Below are 24,018 nucleotides of genomic sequence, written 5' to 3' on the forward strand. Positions count from 1 at the left end.
GCTGTATATAGTGCTGTAATGCATTACAGGGGCATTATATAGTGCTGTAATGCATTACAGGGGCATTATATAGTGCTGTGATGTATTACAGGTGCAGTATATAGTGCTGTAATGTATTACAGGGGCAGTATATAGTGATGTAATGTATTACAGGAGCAGTATATAGTGCTGTAATGCATTACAGGGGCAGTATATAGTGCTGTAATGTATTACAGGTGCAGTATATAGTGCTGTAATGCATTACAGGGGCAGTGTATAGTGCTGTAATGCATTACAGGTGCAGTATATAGTGCTGTAATGCATTACAGGTGCAGTATATAGTGCTTTAATGTATTACAGGGGCAGTATATAGTACTGTAATGTATTACAGGGGCAGTATATAGTGCTGTAATGCATTACAGGTGCTGTATATAGTGCTTTAATGTATTACAGGGGCAGTATATAGTGCTGTAATGCATTACAGGTGCTGTATATAGTGCTTTAATGTATTACAGGTGCAGTATATAGTGCTGTAATGCATTACAGAGGCAGTGTATAGTGCTGTAATGCATTACAGGTGCAGTATATAGTGCTGTAATGTATTACAGGTGCAGTATATAGTGCTGTAATGTATTACAGGGGCAGTATATAGTGCTGTAATGTATTACAGGTGCAGTATATAGTGCTGTAATGTATTACAGGGGCAGTATATAGTGCTGTAATGCATTACAGGGGCAGTATATAGTGATGTAGTGTATTACAGGTGCAGTATATAGTGCTGTAGTGTATTACAGGTGCAGTATATAGTGCTGTAATGTATTACAGGTATAGTATATAGTGATGTAGTGTGTGCATATATATATATATGTATATATATATATATATATATATATATATATATATATATATATTTACAGTGCCTACAAGTAGTATTCAACCCCCTGCAGATTTAGCAGGTTTGAAAAGATGCAAATAAGTTGGAGCCTGCAAACTTCAAACAAGAGCAGGATTTATTAACAGATGCATAAATCTTACAAACCAACAAGTTATGTTGCTCAGTTAAATTTTAATAAATTTTCAACATAAAAGTGTGGGTCAATTATTATTCAACCCCTAGGTTTAATATTTTGTGGAATAACCCTTGTTTGCAATTACAGCTAATAATCGTCTTTTATAAGACCTGATCAGGCCGGCACAGGTCTCTGGAGTTATCTTGGGCACTCAAAGAATTGAAAAAACGAAAGTATTGATGCTTGTCAATGCCAATTTTTATTTTTCATGCAAAGGTTTGTGCTATGACGTTTCGGCCATACAATTCTGGCCTTTATCAAATAAATGTGCTGGAACAAAGGAAAAAAGAAAAATACAATATCAAATCTCATATACATATACAGTTGATTTTACACATACAGTCAATTATACACGTAGTGCATGTAACAAAAATTCGGCCAATGTTTTTTGGCGTTTTTAGAACTATACGTATAACAAACAGAAAACCTAATGTACAATAGTATAAATTATCAATTCATGATCGTACAATTGAGAGACCCTAATATACATGACATACATGTAAAAAAGGATTATATAGAAAATACGTACCACAGGAAACGTATATGTGGTTAAACTGGTAGAACTAAGTTCACATATGTTGATCAGTGGTACCCTAGTGATCAACCTGAAGTGAAAAACAAACCCATCTTAGGAATATTATAGATATTTCATGTATACATATATGAAAGGGACCATAAGGAAAATACATGAAATCAGTAACAAAATTTACCTTTGCTATTCTCGATGTGAAATGTCTCTTAGAGACCCAGATGTTCACTAACAAGCTGTGGTGTATGGTCCGCTATAACACTTGAGATACACAAAGAGTGATAGGAATTAAATTGGAACCACCATCTGGTGAAAAAAAGTAATGATTCTGAAAAAACTGGGGGGGGGGGGGGGGGAGAGGGAAAAAAGGTCAGGCAGGGCTTAGTCCAGATTCAGTCACCATGTTGGGCGCAGTAAGAAATGTAGTATTACCTTAGTCAACGTCATTTAACCTCTCAAGGGGCTCATACTCGTGTTGTTACTGTGCTATGGGACCAAGTTCCTTCAAATATGAAGAGTAAAACATGAAGAGTAAAAGGCTGACAGAGAAACATGGAAGGAATGAAACATATATGAACAGGATAGGATTTTCATCACTCACCACTGTGTGTGTTGAAATTTAATCCTTGGTGTACTTTTAAGGATCCTTTAGGAAATATCTCCTTGTGTGTCTATAAGTTTTTGTACGATATATTAAAAAATGATGATTAACCTCTCTACACCAGGGGTGTCAATAAATCCCTGTTCATTACCTGGATAGGTCAGATGCAGTGGTGATTCAGTGGAAATCCACTGTCAGTAATCCTGTAGGTCCTGTATCTACAGCCCCCCAGTGAGGATCTGTAGGAATTATATTAAAAAATGATTAACCTCTCTATGCCAGGGGTATTAATTAATCCCTATTCATTACCTGGATAGGTCAGATGCAGTGGTGGTTCAGTGGAAATACACTGTCAGTAATCCTGTAGGTCCTGTATCTATAGCCCCCTTGTGAGGATCTGTAGGAATTGTATAATCAATAAACATGTCATAGTGAATCCTGCAAAAGTGAGGAGGGAAAAACCCCTATCTGTTACCTGAATACGTAATTGCAGTGGTGATTCCGTGGGGATGAAAGCTGCGTGATGACCGGAGGGTACCGGCGGGTGTGTGGCGGCCGCCATTTAAAGCTAAAACATGTACACAGGAAATCCTGTGAATGACACGCTGCGCCGTCCGTGGAACGCATCAGCGCGCAGGCGCAGGGGGCATCCCAGTCAGGAACGCCCCCCCGCGCATGCGCACAAGCGGACCACATGCGGCGTAATGCCGGACGTGGAACAGGAGCGCGCGCCAGGTTGGACGCGCGCCCATGCCCCACACACGGCATGTGAGAGTGAATGGGGCGTGATACCCTTGTATGACTGACGCTAGCGCGGGCACGAGTCTAGGTCCCCCGCGGCCGCGCACGCATGCGTACATACTCAGGATGAGTGTATACAGTACGAAGATACAGTAAGGTGAAGACGGAGTGATCCATAGGTGAACGTGATGTGGTGATGACGTGACATCCGTGTTGGTATATTAAGGTGCCTAGGGAATAAAAGAAAAAGTGATTAGTCTTATGGAGTAATAATATAAGATAATAAAAAACTGTCTAAAAGCCCCTAAAAGCCTGCCTATAAAATCCAATAGTAAGTATCCCCTATAACCCCAATAAATTCAATTAAATTCTCAGGTCCCTTATTACATATAAAGTTCTACTTAGACTAATAAGACACCTCATATTCACGATTGAGGCCATTGGGCTCGAGTGTCTGTAGAGTATAAATCCAAAAGGATTCCCTCTCTTTCAGTTTTAAGATCCTATTGCCTCCCCTCCTACTAACCGGGATATGCTCAATCACCTGATAGCGCAATTGCGATACCGAGTGGCCTGCCTTCATAAAATGCGCCGGGATTGGTAGAAGTTCATATTTACATCGAATAGTAGACTTGTGTTTACTAATTCGGTCTCGGATATGTTGGGTGGTCTCCCCAACATACCCGAGACCGCACGGACACTTAATGAGATAGATCACGTATGACGAATCGCATGTAAAAAAGTCCTGGAGATGGAAAATTCTACCCGTGCGAGGATGAGAGAAAGAGCTACCTTTCGTCATATTCGAACATTGCATACAATGTAAACATGGGAAATTGCCCTTGTTTACATTGTATGCAATGTTCGAATTAGTCTAAGTAGAACTTTCACCTATGGATCACTCCGTCTTCACCTTACTGTATCTTCGTACTGTATACACTCATCCTGAGTATGTACGCATGCGTGCGCGGGCCGCGGGGACCTAGACTCGTGCCCGCGCTAGCGTCAGTCATACAAGGGTATCACGCCCCATTCACTCTCACATGCCGTTTGTGGGGCATGGGCGCGCGTCCAACCTGGCGCGCGCTCCTGTTCCACGTCCGGCATTACGCCGCATGTGGTCCGCTTGTGCGCATGCGCGGGGGGCGTTCCTGACTGGGATGCCCCCTGCGCCTGCGCGCTGATGCGTTCCACGGACGGCGCAGCGTGTCATTCACAGGATTTCCTGTGTACATGTTTTAGCTTTAAATGGCGGCCGCCACACACCCGCCGGTACCTCCGGTCATCACGCAGCTTTCATCCCCACGGAATCACCACTGCAATTACGTATTCAGGTAACGGATAGGGGTTTTTCCCTCCTCACTTTTGCAGGATTCACTATGACATGTTTATTGATTATACAATTCCTACAGATCCTCACAAGGGGGCTATAGATACAGGACCTACAGGATTACTGACAGTGTATTTCCACTGAACCACCACTGCATCTGACCTATCCAGGTAATGAATAGGGATTAATTAATACCCCTGGCATAGAGAGGTTAATCATTTTTTAATATAATTCCTACAGATCCTCACTGGGGGGCTGTAGATACAGGACCTACAGGATTACTGACAGTGGATTTCCACTGAATCACCACTGCATCTGACCTATCCAGGTAATGAACAGGGATTTATTGACACCCCTGGTGTAGAGAGGTTAATCATCATTTTTTAATATATCGTACAAAAACTTATAGACACACAAGGAGATATTTCCTAAAGGATCCTTAAAAGTACACCAAGGATTAAATTTCAACACACACAGTGGTGAGTGATGAAAATCCTATCCTGTTCATATATGTTTCATTCCTTCCATGTTTCTCTGTCAGCCTTTTACTCTTCATGTTTTACTCTTCATATTTGAAGGAACTTGGTCCCATAGCACAGTAACAACACGAGTATGAGCCCCTTGAGAGGTTAAATGACGTTGACTAAGGTAATACTACATTTCTTACTGCGCCCAACATGGTGACTGAATCTGGACTAAGCCCTGCCTGACCTTTTTTCCCTCTCCCCCCCCCCCCCAGTTTTTTCAGAATCATTACTTTTTTTCACCAGATGGTGGTTCCAATTTAATTCCTATCACTCTTTGTGTATCTCAAGTGTTATAGCGGACCATACACCACAGCTTGTTAGTGAACATCTGGGTCTCTAAGAGACATTTCACATAGAGAATAGCAAAGGTAAATTTTGTTACTGATTTCATGTATTTTCCTTATGGTCCCTTTCATATATGTATACATGAAATATCTATAATATTCCTAAGATGGGTTTGTTTTTCACTTCAGGTTGATCACTAGGGTACCACTGATCAACATATGTGAACTTAGTTCTACCAGTTTAACCACATATACGTTTCCTGTGGTACGTATTTTCTATATAATCCTTTTTTACATGTATGTCATGTATATTAGGGTCTCTCAATTGTACGATCATGAATTGATAATTTATACTATTGTACATTAGGTTTTCTGTTTGTTATACGTATAGTTCTACAAACGCCAAAAAACATTGGCCGAATTTTTGTTACATGCACTACGTGTATAATTGACTGTATGTGTAAAATCAACTGTATATGTATATGAGATTTGATATTGTATTTTTCTTTTTTCCTTTGTTCCAGCATATTTATTTGATAAAGGCCAGAATTGTATGGCCGAAACGTCATAGCACAAACCTTTGCATGAAAAATAAAAATTGGCATTGACAAGCATCAATACTTTCGTTTTTTCAATTCTTTGAGTGCCCGAGCTACTTCTTGTAACATTGACTTTTTTCTCGGAGGCACCTAAATTATTGTGAGCCAGATTCTATGCTATATATTCTGGAGTTATCTTGGCCCACTGCTCCATGCAGATCTTCTCCAAGTTTTCTAGTTCTTTGGGTGTCTCATGTGGACTTTAATCTTGAGCTCCTTCCACAAGTTTTCAATTGGGTTAAGGTCAGGAGACTGACTAGGACACTGCAACACCTTGATTTTTTCTCTCTTGAACCAGGCCTTGGTTTTCTTGGCTGTGTGCTTTGGGTCGTTGTCTTGTTGGATGATGAAATGACGACCCATCTTAAGATCCTTGATGGAGGAGCGGAGGTTCTTGTCCAAAATCTCCAGGTAGGCCATGCTATCCATCTTCCCATGGATGCGGACCAGATGGCAAGGCCCCTTGGCTGAGAAACAGCCCCACAGCATGATGCTGCCACCACCATGCTTGACTGTAGGGATGGTATTCTTGGGGTCGTATTCAGTGCCATCCAGTCTCCAAACGTCACGTGTGTGGTTGGCACCAAAGATCTCGATCTTGGTCTCATCAGACCAGAGAACCTTGAACCAGTCTGTCTCAGAGTCCTCCAAGTGATCATGAGCAAACTGTAGACGAGCCTTGACATGACGCTTTGAAAGTAAAGGTACCTTACGGGCTCGTCTGGAATGGAGACCATTACGGTGGAGTACGTTACTTATGGTATTGACTGAAACCAATGTCCCCACTGCCATGAGATCTTCCCGGAGCTCCTTCCTTGTTGTCCTTGGGTTAGCCTTGACTCTTCGGACAAGCCTGGCCTCGGCACGGGTGGAAACTTTCAAAGGCTGTCCAGGCCGTGGAAGGCTAACAGTAGTTCCATAAGCCTTCCACTTCCGGATGATGCTCCCAACAGTGGAGACAGGTAGGCCCAACTCCTTGGAAAGGGTTTTGTACCCCTTGCCAGCCTTGTGACCCTCCACGATCTTCTCTCTGATGGCCTTGGAATGCTCCTTTGTCTTTCCCATGTTGACCAAGTATGAGTGCTGTTCACAAGTTTGGGGAGGGTCTTAATTAGTCAGAAAAGGCTGGAAAAAGAGATAATTAATCCAAACATGTGAAGCTCATTATTCTTTGTGCCTGAAATACTTCTTAATACTTTAGGGGAACCAAACAGAATTCTTGTGGTTTGAGGGGTTGAATAATAAATGACCCTCTGAATAAACTTTTCACAATTTAAAAAAAAAATAAAAAAAGAAATAACATTCTTTTTTGCTGCAGTGCATTTCACACTTCCAGGCTGATCTACAGTCCAAATGTCACAATGCCAAGTTAATTCCGAATGTGTAAACCTGCTAAATCTGCAGGGGGTTGAATACTACTTGTAGGCACTGTATATATATATATATATATATATATACACACACACACACACACACACATACACAGTATTGGGTAGAATTGAGTTAAGTATATCAGTCCGGCCCTCTAAAAGGATCCCAAGTTTTCATGCGGCCCCATGAGAAATTTAATTGCCCACCTCTGCCTTAGAAGGTGTTTTCTATGTGTTTGTATGTGTTTGTGTTTGCCTGCCATTGTTTTCAATGGGGTTCGAATGGGTTAGTCGAACGTTCGTCGAACGTTCGCCAAATTTGCCCGCCGTTCGAAGAACCGAACCGAACTCGAACACCAGGGGGGTGGCTCATCTCTAGTCAGCGTATATGACTGTGTATAGATTTATGGCTGTTTCTATGTAGTTTTGTGAATTTGTCATCAAATATGTATATATATATATATATATATATATATATATATATATATACAGTATATATATATGTATGTGCGTGTGTGTGTGTGTGTGTGTATATATATATATATATATCCCCATTACGACCGCGTCATGTCTTAAAACAGCAGTAAAAAAGGGTACTTATTCCTTTCTGCCGTTTTAAAACGGCGATCAGAAAAATGTAAATAGCGCCCCCCAGGGGTGCAAAATCTCCGGGGCTTCAGCTACCAGGGGGTAGCTGAGACCCTGGAGATCGTGATTCAGGCCGGTTTTTCCGGTCCCAGATCATGTGATCACCGGTATACACCGTATACTGATGATCACATTACAGTAAATAACAGCGCCGGTAAAAAATTATTTATCTCCCATCTGGCATGATCAAACATGCCAGATGGGAGATAAATCTCCTACCCGGTCCCCTCTGGTCCCCCGGTGTCGCTAAAGTGCCCCCCAGACCCCCAACCCCCTCCCAAAAATCCAAGATGGCGGCGCGCACACCGGCGCGCACAGCAGCGCGCCGCCCGCATTCACCTTCTTCCTCTGATTTCTGTCGCGTGTGGCATTACACATGCGACAGAAAACTGCTCCCCAGGTCCTGCCAGGTCACCCACTATATCCCCCCGGTGTTCCCCGGTGTCCCCCGTACCTTTTCCAGTCTTCATCCACCGCGATCCCCCCTCCTTCACAGCAGACGCTGGTCACACATGCAGAGCAGCTGACAGCTCAGCTTCCTGTGTTCAGAGACACTGGCTGCTGCTCGGCACACTGCAGCCGTGACCCGGGGAGGGTGGGTGCAAATTCTTTGCACCCACTCTCCTCAAATGGAGGGTCTGCACTCCTAGAAAATGGGGGATACGTTCCCTGAACGTGCCCCTCATATTCTAGAAGGTCCAGAATCATAGTGGGGCTCCCTTATCAGATTACAGGGGACTCGATTTTTTTTTTTTTTCAATAAATTGGTGAAAGAGGGGAATGTCTTGGGGAGTGTTTTTTCAAAAAAATTTTTGTTGTCTTTTTTTTATTATTACTGTCAATTAGTTATGTCGGGTATCTGATAGACACCATGACATCACTAATTGCTGGGCTTGATGCCAGGTGACATTACACATCTGGTATCAACCCCATTTATTACCCCATTTGCCACCGCATCAGGGCAACGGGATGAGTTGGGGCGAAGCGCCAGGATTGGCGCATCTAATGGATGCGCCACTTTTGGGGCGGCTGCGGCCTGCTATTTTTAGGCTGGGAAGAGTCCAATAAACATGGCTCTTCTCACCCTGAGAATACCAGACCCCAGCTGTCAACTTCACCTTGGCTGGTGATCTAATTTGGGGGGACCCCACATTTGTTTTTTTTTTTAATTATTTATAAATAAAAAAAAAACAGCCTGGGGAGCCCTCCAAATTGATCACCAGACAAGATGAAGCTGTCAGCTGTGGTTTGCAGGCTACAGCTGTCTGCTTTACCCTAGCTGGCTATCAAAAATAGGGGGGACCACACGTCATTTATTTTAATTATTTTTTTGGGGGGGGCTAAATACAAGTCTAGGCACACTTTAGTGCCATATGAAAAGAACTAAAGTGCGCCAGCTTCGAATATGCAGGGGGATGGGATGTTATATATATGTTTTACATCTATCCATTCATGCATTGTAGTATTTTAGGCTATGTGCCCACAATCAGGGTTTGCAGCATTTTGGGCGCAAAGTGTTTTCCCTGCATCCATAACGCTGCGTTGTACAGTAGAAGCACAGTGGAAGGATTTTTAGAAATCTCATGCCCACTGTGCTTCTTTTCTCCGCAGCATAAACTGACCTGCGGCATGGCTTCCTGAGCTTCAGCATGTCAATTTATGCTGCGGAGACAAGAGTGTTCTCTGCAGGTAAAATAGAGCTAAAGTCCACAGCAGCCTGAACCCAAATCGTGGGCATGGGCACCTGTGTTCTCCCATGGACAACTCACATCTCTGCAGGAAGGCTGACACTGTGTACTAGATGCCGTGTCGCTGGATCATGGCCACATAGCCCAACAGTGAGAATATTGTTGCTACAGCAACATTTTTGTCCTTGAGGGGTCCAGTTTCCAAAATGGGGTCACTTGTGGGGGGTTTCTGCTGTATAGGTAGCCAAGAGGCCCTGCTAATGTGACATGGTGCACGCAATTTATTTCAACTTTTCCAAAATTCAAATGGAGCTCCTTCCATTCCAAGCCCTCCCATTTATCCAAACAGAGGTTTTTGGCCACATCTGGGGTATCCCTGTTCTCACAAGAAAATTGATAACAACCTGTGAAGTCCATGTTTTGTTGTTGCCTCTTGAAAAAATGAGAAATGGGATGCTAAATCAACATTTTTGTGAAAAAAATGAAAATGTTCAATATGGCAACCTAAGGTCATCAAATTCTGTGAAGTATTCGTAGATTCAAAATGCTCAATATACACCTAGATAAAAGCCTTGAGGTGTCTTGTTTCCAGAATGGGGTCACTTGTGGGGGACCTCCACTGTTTAGGCACTTTAGGGGCTTTCCAAATGCGACATAGCGTCTGCTAATTATTCCAGCCAATTGTTCAGTCAAATGGCACTTTTTCCCTTCTGAGCCTTGCTGTGCACCCAAACACTTGATTTCCACCACACATAAGGTATCAGCATACTCGGGAGAAGTTGCACAATACATTTTATGCTGATTTTTTTCCTTTTATTTTCACAGCTCAACATTATAAACTTCTGTGAAGCATCTGGGGGTTCAGGGTACTCACCAAACATCTAGATAAATTCCTTGAGGGATCTATTTTCCAGAATGGGGTCACTTGTGGGGGACCTCCACTGTTTAGGCACCTCAGGGGCTCTCCTAATGCAACATGGCGTCCGCTATTGATTCCAGCCAATTTTGCAGTCAAATGGCACTCTTTCCCTTCCGAGCCCTGCTGTGTGCCCAAACAGTTGATTTCCACCACATATAAGATATCACCAAACTCAGGAGAAATTGCACAATAAACGTCCTGGTGATTTTTTTCCGTTTACCCTTGTGAAAAAAAAAAGCTACCTGGTTGAAGTAACAATTTTGTGTAAAAATTTTACTTTTTTATTTTCATGGCTCAATGTTATAAACTTCTGTGAAGCACCTGGGGGTCCAGGGTACTCACCAAACATCTAGATAAATTCCTTGAGAGGCCTAGTTTCCAATATGGGGTCACTTGTGGTGTTTTTTTGCTGTTTACGTACCTTAGGGGTCCTCCAAATGTGACATGGTGCCCACAATCTTTTTCAGGCAAATTTCCTTTCCAAAATTCAAATATTGCTCCTTCCGTTCCAAGCCCTCCCATTTGTCCAAACAAAGGTTTCAGACCACATGTGAGGTATCACCGCGCTCATAAAAAAGTGGGTAATAAACATTTGGGTCACATTTTTAAAATTGCCTCTTGAAAAAGTGGAAAAAATTGATGCTAAAGCAACATTTTTGAGAAAAAAATGACAATTTTCAATATGACAACGTAACGTTATCAAAATCTGTGAAGTACCTGTGGGTCCAAAATGCTAACTATACCCCTAGATAGAAGCCTTAAGGGGTCTAGTTTCCAAAATAGGGTCACTTGAGGGGGGGTTCTGCTGTTTAGGTACCTTAGGGGATCTGTAAATGCAACATGGTGCCCGCAATCTGTTTCAGCCAAATTTGCTTTCTAAAATTCAAATATTGCTCCTTCTGTTCTGAGCCCTCCCATTTGTCCAATCAGAGGTTTCTGACAACATGTGGGGTATCGGTGCACTCATAAGAAAGTGGGTAACAAAGTGTGAGGTCCAATTTTTGGTGTTACCTCTTGAAAAAGTAACAAAATTAGTGCTAAAGCAACATTTTTAGGTAAAATATTAATTTTTATTTTTTTTCATTTCACATTACTTTAAGGCTACTTTACACGCTGCGATATCGGTCCCGATATCGCTAGCGTGGGTACCCGCCCCCATCTGTTGTGCGACAGGGGCAAATCGCTGCCCGTGCCGCACAACATCGCGCAGACCCGTCACACATACTTACCTGCCCGGCGACGTCGCTGTGACCGGCGAACCGCCTCCTTTCTAAGGGGGCGGTCCGTGCGGTGTCACAGCGACATCACTGAGCGGCCGCCCAATAGAAGCGGAGGGGCGGAGATGAGTGGCCGGAACATCGCGCCCACCTCCTTCCTTCCTCATAGCAGCCGGTAGGCAGGTAGGAGAGGTTCCTCGTTCCTGCGGCGTCACACATAGCGATGTGTGCTGCCGCAGGAGCGACGAACTACATCATTACTGCTGCAGTAACGATAATCGAGAACGGACCCCCATGTCACCGATGAGCGATTTTGCACGTTTTTGCAACGATGCAAAATCGCTCATCGGTGTCACACGCAGCAACATCGCTAATGCGGCCGGATTTGTGTCACAAATTCCGTGACCCCAACGACTCCGCATTAGCAATGTCACAGCGTGTAAAGCCCCCTTTAGTTCCTGTGAAGCACCTGAAGGGTTAATAAACTTCTTTGATGTGACTTTGAGTACCTTGAGGGGTGCAAATTTTAGAATGGTGTCACTTTGGGGTATTTTCTGTCACCTCGGCCTCTCAAAGTCACTTCAAATGTAATGTGGTCCCTAAAAAAATGGTTTTGTAAATTTTGTTGAAAAAATGGGAAATTGCTGATGCACTTTGAACCCTTCTAACTTCCTAACCCAAAAAATTTTGTTTCAAAAATTGCGCTCATGTAAAGTAGACAAGTGGGAAATGTTATTTATTAACTATTTTGTGTGACATACCTCTCTGGTTTATGGGCATAAAAATTAAAAGTTTGAAAATTGAGAAATTTTATTTGTTTTTGTCAAATTTCAGATTTTTTCACAAATAAAATAAAAAAAATCATCCTAAATTTACCTCTAACATAAAGCCCAATATGTCACGAAAAAACAATCTCAGAATCACCGGGATCCATTGAAGCATTCCAGAGTCATAACCTTATAAAGTGACACTGGTCAAAATTACAAAAAATGGCCTGGGTATTAAGTACAAAACTTGCTTCATCCTTAAGGGGTTAAATATATATATATATATATATATATATATATATATATATATATATATATATATATATATATATATATATATATACACATACATATGTCTGTATCTGTATTTCTCTGTGTATGTGCATGCGGACCACTGAGTCTCTTTCGCCCGGGGCCCACGAAAACCTGTAGCTCCCCTTGGGTTGGAGTGTGGACAGGTGTCTTTTATACAGGTAACGTGTTCAAACAGGAGCAATTAACAGGTCTGTGAGAGACAGAATTCTTGTTGGTTGGTAGATGATCAAACACTTGGTTCATGCAATAAAGTGCTAATTAATTATTTAAAATCATGAACATCAATGTGATTTTCTGGATGTTACCTACGGTAAAAATAACAGGCCTCTCCATTCTTTTTAGGTGGGAAAACTTGCAAAATAGGCAGTGTATCAAATACTTATTTTCCCCACCCATTGTGTATAAGCCATATCTGATGTTTTGATCACCTTGTTTTATTGCACATCATATAATATAAATATACACCGTGTGCAGACTTATTAGGCAAGTTGTATTTTAGCGGATTTGTTTTATTATTGATCAACAACTATGTTCTCAATCAACCCAAAAGACTCCTAAATATCAAAACTTAATATTTTTGGAAGTTGGAGTGGGGTTTTTTAGATTTGGCTATCTTAGGAGGTTATCTGTTTGTGCAGGTAACTATTAGGCTATGTCCGCACTTTGCTTTTTACCTGCTTTTTACCTGCTTTTTTGCTGCTTTTTCAACTGCAGCGTTTAATGCCAAAATGGATGTGTTCTGCTTTTCAAGCATAGTCTATGGGAATTTGGCTTTCTTGACCGCGCTATGCAGTTCAAAATGCTGCCTTTTTGTGGCAGAAATTTGGGCAAAAACTCAGCTTTGTAGTTCAAAACTCAAATGGCAAAAACAATTGACATGTCACAAAAAGGCAGCAGTTTGAACTGCATAGCGCGGTCAAGAAACCCAAATTCCCATAGACTATGCTTGAAAAGCAGAACACATCCATTTTGGCATTAAACGCTGCAGTTGAAAAAGCAGGTAAAAAGCAGGTAAAAAGCAAAGTGCGGTCTTAGCCTTACAGTGCAGAATTATTAGGCAACTTAATAAAAACCAATTATATTCCCATCTTACTTGTTTATTTTCACCAGGTAAACCAATATTACTGCACAAAATTTAGAAATAAACATTTCTGACAAGCAAAAAGAAAACCAAAAAAAATTAGTGACCAATATAGCCACCTTCTTTATAGTGACACTAAAAAGCCTACCATCCATAGATTCTGTCAGTTGCTTGATCTGTCTACGATCAACATTGCGTGCAGCAGCTACCACGGCCTCCTAGACACTGTTCCGAGAGGTGTACTGTTTTCCCTCCCTGCAGATCTTACATTTTATGAGGGACCACATGTTCTATATGGGGTTCAGATCAGGTGAACAAGGGGGCCATGTCATTATTTTTTCATCTTTTAGACCTTTACTGGCCAGCCACGCTGTAGAGTAGTTGGATGCATATGATGGAGCATTGTCCTGCATGAAAATCATGGGGTTTTTTTTAACGATACCGACTTCTTCCTGTACCACTTCTTGAAGAAGTTGTCTTCCAGAAACTGGCAGTACGTCTGGGAGTTGAGCTTCACTCCATCCTCAACCCGAAAAGGTCCCACAAGTTCATCTTTGATGATACCTGCCCATACCAGTACCCCACCTCCACCTTGCTTGTGTCAGAGTTGGAGTGGAGCTCTCTGCCCTTTACTGATCCAGCCTCTGGCCCATCCATCTGGCCCATCAAGAGTCACTCTCATTTCATCAGTCCATAAAACCTTTGAAAAATCAGTCTTAAGCTACTTCTTGGCCCAGTCTTGACGTTTTATCTTATGTTTCTTGTTCAAAGGTGGTCGTTTTTCTTCCTCCCTTACCTTGGCGATGTCCCTGAGTATGGCACACATCGTACTTTTTGATACTCCAGTAACATTACAGCTCTGAAATATGGCCAAACTGGTGGCAAATGGCATCTTGGCAGCTTCATGCTTGATTTTCCTCAATTCATGGGCAGTTATTTTGTGCCCAACACGCTTCTTGCGACCCTGTTGGCTATTTGCCATGAAACGCTTGATTGTTCGGTGATCACGCTTCAAAAGTTTGGCAATTTCAAGACTGCTACATCCCTCTGCAAGACATCTCTCAATTTTGGACTTTTCAGAGCCCGTCAAATCTCTCTTCTGACCCATTTTAACAAACGAAAGGAAGTTGCCTAATAAGTATACACCCCTTATATAGGGTGTTGATGTCATTACACCACACCTCTCCTCATTACAGAGATGGACATCACCTAATTTACTTAATTTGTAGTTAGCTCTCAAGCCTATACAGCTTGGAGTAGGACAACATGTATAAAAATGATCATGTGATCAAAATACTCATTTGCCTAATAAGTCTGCACACAGTGTATATATATTATTGATTACTTTAATATTTCAATAAGACTTTTAAGGACATGGCAATACCAGATCTGTTTTGTTTTTTTTATTTTTAAATTTGGAAAAGGTTTAAGTTGAGTTTTTAATAAAAATAAACAGAATGTAGGTTTTTACAAATGTTTTTTTCTTTTTTTTAATTTTCTTTTCTTTAAGGGACTTTAAACTTTCAATCCTATGATCTCATATTCTATATAGTCCAATACTGTCTATAGTGTAAAGGGAGGTCTCCTAAGAAGTCACACTTATAGTTGGGCTTCACTGGACTCCAGATGCTGTTGTAAACCAATCGGCTTGAGGTCCAGTGGGAGCCGATGTAAATTTGCAGCTGTGATCATGCTATTTAAATGCCACTATTAATAATTGACAGTAGTATCTAAATTGTTAAATGACAGCTAACAGAGCTCGCTCCAATCACTGCTATTAAAGTCTGTTGTTTGGCCCAGACAGGCGTCCCCACACTGCCCTGCCAAATCTCCCGTTGGGGATGTCAGCTCTCACCTATCTGGCCGACCTGCTGTGGCTGCCCCATCCCCGACCTATGCTATGGTGTCCCGGAGGCTGTGCACACACCACAGGCCTCCTGGAACTGCCCGTAGACATGCCCTTTTTCTTAAAGGGCCAGTGTACCCCCACGCGGAAATGACCACTCAGCTTGGCTGAGAGGCTGCAGGTATATTTAAAGCACCTTCCCCTGGGCAATGAGTGAGATACGTTGCTAGTTTTTGGGTTTTATAGCACTATTGCTGCTGTCTCTGCTGCTCTTGTATTGTTCTATGTTCTACTGCTGATCTATTTCTGTGTTTTAGTTTGCTACTGATCCATTGCTGCAGTCACCTCAAGTTTGCTGCTGCTGCTACAAGCTACTGTTTATCCACCATGATACCCGCTGCTGCAAGTATCCTCACCAGCTGCTGCTACCGCATCCATCCATCCTGGCTGAAACCTCGACATCTGCTGCTGCTGTTACTGTTCATCATGGAATGTACTTTCTGCACACCTGGGGCCAGCTGTCACAGCATCAATCTTCCTGAGTGGCACCCGGTCTCGCACCTGCAGCGTAACACCCTCACCATTAGAGGCTCTGGTAAAAAACAGGTGTGGCTCCTCAGTCAAGCCCCTCTGGCTTTTCTGCTGTATCCTATGGCCCAGTGAGTCTGCTAATCACCTGCTCGCCCTTCGAGCATAACAGCTGTGTAATGCGTCTGTCGCTTGTGGATGGGCTCTGCTTCACATATGTGGACCCCAGCACGAATATACAGATGCAGTAGGGCATTAAGGGGTTACTTATCACTTTATGTCTGTATGAAGAGAATGACACTCACCCTTCTGTGTTTGTAGTTCACTTTTGTATGATTTTGTGCCCCTTTTACGTGACTTCCTACTTACAAGGCTCTACTTGTATATTGCAGGCCTGTACAGTATAGGAAAAGAATCTCTTTTGGTGGAATTGGCAAAAGTATTTCAGTCTTGGATTGTTGTAAGCCCCCAGAGACTGGAATTACTTACTCTTTTAGAAATTGAAGATGTGTTTTCAGCATTGGATGGAGATGGAAGAATTCGTGTGGTGGACCACGCTGAAGTGAACTACTCTAACTTGAAGAAATGGAATACTGTCCATCCGACCATCGCCATTCTTCCAACCAGTCAGAAATTAAAGGTCTGGCACAAAGATATCCACGTGGTCCCATATTCTGACCACTCTTCATATGATGAACTAATCGCATTTGTCTCTAGATTGAAACCCCTGTCCATTATTCCTGTTGTTAAAGCAAAGCAATGTTTATCTCTGTTAAGGCCATACTTGAGTTCAGAGAAGGCAAGACCCTGCGTAAAAATCCCAGACTCCGTTAAATATTCTATGAAAAGTCAGTTAAATTCAAGAAACGTGAAAATTCATAAAGTTTCCAATAGGCCAATTCCTCGAGGGGTTGAATTTGAGCCTACTGAAACAAATTTACAAAGTATTGCAGATCCAAATCAGACTGGTGAAAATTTGGAAAGGACACTAAAGTCATTAAAGCAGATGATTCACACAAAAGACGAGTACAACATTGACCCTTGTAGCACAAATCTAAATTATGGAAGAGCACCAGTACCGCTGACTGAGTCTACTGTGCTTGTGTCTGACACTAATGATGATCCATTGTCCTCTTCAACTTCTGATATCTCTGAACTCTCTAAGAACGAGTTAGAGATGCCTTCAGCAATTTCTTTCCCCAAAGACTTGAATCTGAGTGTCATCTCTGAGTCCTCTGGTTTTTGTGAGGAAACCAGTCAGATTTGTAGTCTCGATGTGAATTGTTCTTTAAGCCATACTAGTCTTTCAGTTTTGCCCTGCAAAAAGCGGAAAAAACGTTCATCACAAGTAAAAAGATATTTCAAAAGATTTCCACTTTAAAAGGTCTCCGGTATTTCTTTCCCTTATAATTATAAGCTTGGGCTTATGTAATTAGTGTGCTGCTTTATTTTAATAATCTCACGCCATTCTAGTCAAAAGATTGCTGGATTTCTTTGATGTCAAGAATGGCCTGCCATCACTAGTCAGCAGCCCTGATCTTTCCTGCATCATTTATCATAGAGACTCTGGCTGTTACATTTACCATCCTGCCTTTCCAGGAGGAGCAGAAGATGAGAGGGAATCAGGTGAGTAATAACTATGGGGGTCTTACTGATCATGTCTTCTCCATTCCACAAACTATAAGGAGTTTGATTGGAGAAGCAACTGAATGTGCTGTCTCTTTATGGGCTGGTGGAGGTGTGTTGCCCAGGGTTATGGAGTACTCGGTCCCGGGCAGTGTATAACTGGGGAATATAACTGGAGCATTTGCCTGACCTAGGATTCTGTACCTCATTGGTGCGTGGTTCCAGGAGTACTCCACCGAACTCCACCGGCAACCAACCGCCTGGGCCCTCAGGTCACTGTTTGACTCCTGGCAGTGCATCTGCTCGCTTCTTCACTCTGTCAACGACTTCTGCCGACTACTGTCTCTGACTGTCCACTCTCTGCCACTCCCACCTGGTCGTCTAGTGGACTGGATTGGCTCCACCACTAGGCAGCTATCCATTGGTCCAACCCTATTCTGGTACAATTCTATGGGGGAATTTGGGGAAAAAAACAGGGATTGTTTGGAATGTTTGGTTGTTACTGGCACTGGTCTTCTGGGTCCCTAGGGGGTAGGCCCTGCATCCTGATGGGGATGCAGTACCTTATAGCTCCCTGATGGCTTCAGGGGCACTACAGAAGTATTTGACTGATGCAATGTTAATGCTTGGACCCCACTGTTCCAGAGAGACTCTGAAATTAAAGTTATAACCTATCCCATGAAAGAGCTTGTCTCAACTTCTAAAATGGCTTAAATTGCAAAGTTCCATGTAAGAAAACAACCACATTTTCTACTTGTTGGCTACTCTTTCAGGAGAACTCACGCTTTCAAGCAGTTTGGTTATACAGCTTGCAAGTGTGATTCTTAAACAGCTGCATTTCTCTGCACTTCTCCAGTTCTGCAGAGGGAAACTGGTGAGAGCAAAGCATCCAGGGCGGTCAATTCGGGTCAGCAGCATGACCATGCCTCTGGTCTGAATTGTCAATCTTCAGGAGTGCAGTGCACTACACCTCCCAACTCCGGCAACCAGGAAGCCAGTGTGCTTCTGAAAAAAGAAGATTAAACAACTCCTTTAAGCCGAGCCATGTCAGAAGCACTCTTGTGTATATCCGGGTCCTAACATGGCTTATAATACAGACAAGCAAACAGTGAACAGCTTCAATGGTTGGGATCATATTCAAACTATTCACATTCATGAACAGAATTTATCTCAGATGTACTCTCTGCTTTTTAACGCATAGCACAGTATCAGATGTGATAAGAAGGGCAGAGGGGGACAGTGGAAATGCATTTGGATTTGAGTCTTTGGGGTCCTGTATTATAATCTTTTGTATGATTTTGGATTCTGCACTTTAGAAGCAATCCTGCACTGCTGCAATGATCTGATCCAGAAACTAATGTTCTGGATTGTAGGCGATACAGAAGAGCCATCAGGCTGTGCATGCGGCATACCCTCTGAGTTTTTTTCCTTCCAAAAACACTTTTTTGCTTTGGTTTTTTTTTTCTCGTGCCATGAGAGGATCTCTGTATATAATTATCCGGTCCCATCTCTTAACCCCCTCCTCAGCTTTGGAAACATGAAGTGGTTAAAACAAGTTGAAAAGGATAACACGAACAGCAAATAATTTTGATATTGCATTCTTTTAAGAGTTTGGTTTTTTTTGCTTTTTTCTTTTTCAGGTAGGTTTCAAGTGGTTTGCACTTGAGAAGGACGTCTGCACATACACTTAGGGGCTATTCTGCATGAGCGTAGTTACCAGTTTGGTCTTTGTCATGACTTGATTGCCAAAAGCTTCCAATTTTACAAATGAAATGCCTTGAAAAAGCGTCTTTATTGACCATGCACTTATTTTGCAATTAAGCAGACTAGACCCATTTGTAAAAAGTTGAATAATTTTCTTTATATTCTGAACTCAGCATGATATTTTCACACTTTGATATAAATGTATGTTTTCTATCCATGTGGTTTGTGCAATATATATTTTTCTTCTTATCATTTTGAGTCTGGTAATTGTCACTAATGCAGGAGTGGTCACGAGGTGTTTGCTGTTATTCTCGCGTCATCTCATATTTATTTCTTATTGTTGCTCAATAAGTCCATTAATACATTGCTATATTTACTTTTTTTTGTTCATTTCTCTTCTCCATACTGTTTAGTTGTTAGAGTTCTTATTAAATAACCATAATTATCAAATTTCCTGTATATTGTTCTTTATATACAGTATGTCCACAATGCATTTTTATCATATAAAATAAAGATTTCTACTTCCTTTTTCCAGTTTTCTTCTATTACTGCGTGACTTTGTACACTGATATGTCTAGCATATTGTATCTGTGTATAGTCTCTTACATATTAGACCTATTATTCTCTCACATGTTAGATGGAATATTCTCATGCATCTGGTTTGCTGAGGTTGGACAGCATTCAGCCACTTGCCTCCATGTTCATAGGTACAGTATATATTATGTTGTAAGTACGTATATCTTCATACGACATTATCATGATATGTTATATCCCTAAAATAAAGGAGTAAAAAAAAGGCAATTAGCTCTACTGCATTGTTTTGGGATCATTTACAAGTCATAGTAAAATCAGAGCAAAGCTGAGTCTTCAACTTGCAGCCATTGTATTTCAATTTCCAAGGGCACAGTTTAGGATCTTGAGGTGGTGTCACACACAGCGACGACGAAAACGACGTCGCTGCTACGTCACCATTTTCTGTGACGTTGCAGTGACGTCCCGTCACTGTCGCTGTGTGTGACATCCAGCAATGACCTGGCCCCTGCTGTGAGGTCGCCGGTCGTTGCTGAATGTCCAGCTTCATTTTTTGGTCGTCGCTCTCCCGCTGTGACGCACACATCGCTGTGTGTGACAGCGAGAGAGCGACGAAATGAAGCGAGCAGGGATCAGGAGCCGGCATCTGGCAGCTGCGGTAAGCTGTAACCAGGGTAAACATCGGGTAACCAAGGGAAGATGTGGCGCCCCTGAGGCTTCCGTCGCCACAGGTCATTGCACCCCATCCAGCGGTGTGATGCCCCATTCTGAGAGAGGAAGAGAGTGAACTCCGGTCCCCTGGTAAATCCACACTACACCCATTGTTAGGTACATACTGGGACCAGGGAAAGTGACAGGCAACCCTCCCATGCTGCATGCTGAGAGGGGCCGTAAGACCCATCCCTGCTCCCATAGGGTGGTAGCTTAGCAACTGGGGAGGTGGGAGGAGCCATCTGAGAGCAGACAAAGAGAGGAAGGTCAAGTTTAGTCAGTCTACCTCAGGGAGTGAGAGAGTGAGGAGCCAGCATGTAGTTGGAGAAGAAGAACACGAGAAAGGAGGGAGGAGGAGGCCTGCTGGAGGCAGGCAAGAAAGAGAGAAAGAAAGAAAGAAAGAAAGAAAGAAGGAAAGAAAGCTCCAAGTCAGACAGGAGCAGAGAACCAGAAGGAGACGCTTCCTGGTGAAGACCCTGGGACCCAGAGGTCCAGGTGACACCACGTAGGAGACAGAAGGAGTCGCAGGGCCACGGGTAGTCCTAGAGGTACCACGGAGAGGGCCTAGAGGCGCCACGGGTAGTTGTAGGCTACGGTGGCCTGTTCCACAGTAACATCAGTGGAGGGATCAAGCTGCGACAGGGGACGGTCCCTAGAGACTGGAGGAGTGCAAAATCATCTCCAGACAGTAAAAACCGAGGCCCAGGGACGTTGTAAGCTCCCAGGGCCAGAACCCATAGCAGACTTCCAGAAAAGGGGTAATCAGCCGACAGGTGACCCCCCAGCCTGGAGGCTGTAGTGGAGGCCAAGCCAGGTTTATCCTAACAAAGGCAAGGCTAAGGAAGACAGCAGAAGAAAGAGACACTAAGAGAAGGGCACCGGCTTTTACTCTCTGAATCACCCAGAAACGGCGGAGGTCCCTGACAGTGGTCCCAGCAGTCCAAGGGGTCCTACAGAGCTCTGACAAGAACTGTGAGTAAAAGAACTTGAACTGCACCCTTGGAGTGGTCTCTGTTATTACAGCTTCATAGACATTCACAAGCACCAACTGTGCCCCGGGCATTGCTCCACCTGTGGGGAGCAGTACCACCATTGCTGCCATAACATCATCCCGGTGGCCTCACACAGCAGCGGCGGCTTAATAGCCGCATACCACAGGTGGCGTCACGAACACAACCTTTATTCCGCAAGCCACATATTCCACTGACACCCACCAGGGCCACGGAGCCGGGCCCAGCCACCACTGACTACCACCGGACTAGTCCGGCCCGGCACCGGGTGTCCCATAGCCCTGGGGTGGGCGAGTCAACTTTTGGCGCTGTGAACAGGATCTCGTGCCCGGTCACACCGGGTACTGTGCGCCTGAAGAATCGTGAATCAGACTGTGTATTACAGCGAGAAACCGCCGCCATTAGCGCTGCTGAGAGCGGGAAGAAGGGGGGCGTGAAAGAAGAAAGGGCGCGAAGAGAAGCCCCGCCCCCTTGTCCAAGAAAAGAGCGCGAAGCGGTGCCCGCCATAGAAGGCGGAAGAAGAAGAAATGGCGACCAGATAAGCTGGCCGGCTGGCAGAGAGAGTCTAAATGCCAGACCAGCAGATAAAGACAATGTACCTTATCGCAAACGGAGTGATGCCGGTCGTGATGGGCTGGGCGCCAGTCTGGCGCCAGTTGCTAGTGCAGCCTCTGGCCCCGCCTCCGAGAAGGGAAAGAGAGCAGCCGAGTGGCGTGGTCGAGCACCCAAGCAGTGTCCCAGGCAGCATTCCCCAGGTCGGAAGTATGGCGGAGGAGCTGCAGCAAGGTGCACCAGGGACCGGAAGAGTGGATCCCGAGCTGGACCTGCTGAGAGAGGAAATGCGAGTCCTGGCCCGGAGGCTGAGTAGTGTGGAAGTGGAGGCGGACCGGCAGAAAGAAACGCCGAGGGTGCCGAAGGATCTGGAGCGGTGGATGGATGCCGCGGAGCAGAAGCAGGGTGAGCAACCAGAAACCCCGTCCAGTCCGGACCCAGGGCCCCGCCACGCGCCCCCGCTTAGCCCCTTCACTGACCCCCTGGCCTTCCCGGCCTACCCCGCGGACGCCCGGTGGGGAACCGGAGGCCTGCCTGAGACCCCCGCAGACGGAGCCTGGGGTGGGGTGAACCCTGAACAACTAGCGGGCCCCCTGCCGAGTCCCCCTGTGAGCCTCCTGGGAATGGCATCCCCGGGAGTGAATTGGGACGCAGCGCCCATTGAAAGCAGGGGACTGCAGCGGCCGCTGCTCCCCAAGGAAACTCCCCTGGCCAGCGAGCTGACGTGCCGGAGGCTGGTGGTAGAGTACCAGAGGGAGCGGGAACTCCGGGAGGAGAAACGGAGGGCCCGAGAAGCCGCTAATCTGGCCTCCAAAGAAGAGGTCAGGAAGGCCCTGAAGGGATCCGAGGGCCCAGTGCGACGGGGCCTAGTAGTGGACTTCCGACAAGCTGGTGGCTGGGGCTTCATCCGGGAGCCCGGTCTGGGCAAGGACGTGTTTGTGGCCCGGAGAGACATCGAGGAGCACCTCCCCAGGGGCCACCCAGGGCGCGATGCCGAGCCGGGTGATGTGGTGGAGTATACACGGCTGATGGGGGACCGTGGATGGTACGCGCTGCATGTACATATCCTGCGGGAAGAAGCGGCCCCAGAAGAACCAGAGTGGCGCCGCACAATACAAGAGCGCAGCATCTCCCCTAGCAGCAGCACCACCTCAAGGCAGACCCAGGCCACAGAACTAAGCAGAGGTCCTGCAACAGCCACGCAGGAAACGCAGACCCGAATTTCCATGGCGTGTGTGATGCAGGGAGCCCGGCCAAAGCAGGGCCCTAGAGACCACAGCAACAGCCCCCTGCAGACAAGCAGCCCTCTGCAGCAGCGCCGTGTAACACCTGCAAGCAGTCCCACTCCAATCCAGGCTGCAGAACAGCGCAGAAGGTCAGGGACCAGCGCCCAGGGGACCCAGACGATGATATCGTCGGCGTACCTGCTGCCAGGAGCAATGCCGGAGTGGGACCCCCGCATCTACCCTCATGAGTGAAGATGAAGAGATGCTGAACTGTATATAGCCCCTGTCTGCCCCTCATTCTTTTTGAAGAAGTCCCTTGTGTTTTGCCCCTCATTCTTTTCGAAGATGACACCCTTTCCTGCTGTACTGCCCCTCATGCTTTTTGAAGACGTCACCCCCCATGTTTATGTGTTACCGGGCCACTGAACTGGAATGTGGGCCCCGGTGGATGTGTATGTGTCTTATGTAACCAGGCCATTGGACTTAATGGCTGGTTGATTTTGTCCCATTGTTGTTTGAATGAAAGAAACGAACTGCCGGGCTACTGGACTTGTTGTAGCCGAAAATGTATATAGTTGCACCCGTTGTGCCCCCTACCAGAATTATGGGGGAAGTGCCC

At 44.5% G+C, this 24,018-nt stretch overlaps 1 protein-coding gene across 1 annotated transcript in view; it reads left to right on the forward strand.

The window, feature by feature from the left end:
- The window catches only part of LOC142289708 (5' exonuclease Apollo-like), an 82,555-nt gene extending 62,700 nt beyond the window's left edge, over positions 1-19,855 (forward strand). Inside the window, exon 6 of the mRNA XM_075333631.1 lies at positions 16,432-19,855. Within this exon, the coding sequence (XP_075189746.1) occupies positions 16,432-17,420 (989 nt within the window). The 3' untranslated portion in view covers positions 17,421-19,855. The remainder of the gene's footprint in view (positions 1-16,431) is intronic.
- The last annotated feature ends 4,163 nt before the right edge of the window (positions 19,856-24,018 follow it).

This window comes from Anomaloglossus baeobatrachus, chromosome 2 (assembly GCF_048569485.1).
Source record: "Anomaloglossus baeobatrachus isolate aAnoBae1 chromosome 2, aAnoBae1.hap1, whole genome shotgun sequence".
Lineage (NCBI taxonomy): Eukaryota > Metazoa > Chordata > Amphibia > Anura > Aromobatidae > Anomaloglossus > Anomaloglossus baeobatrachus.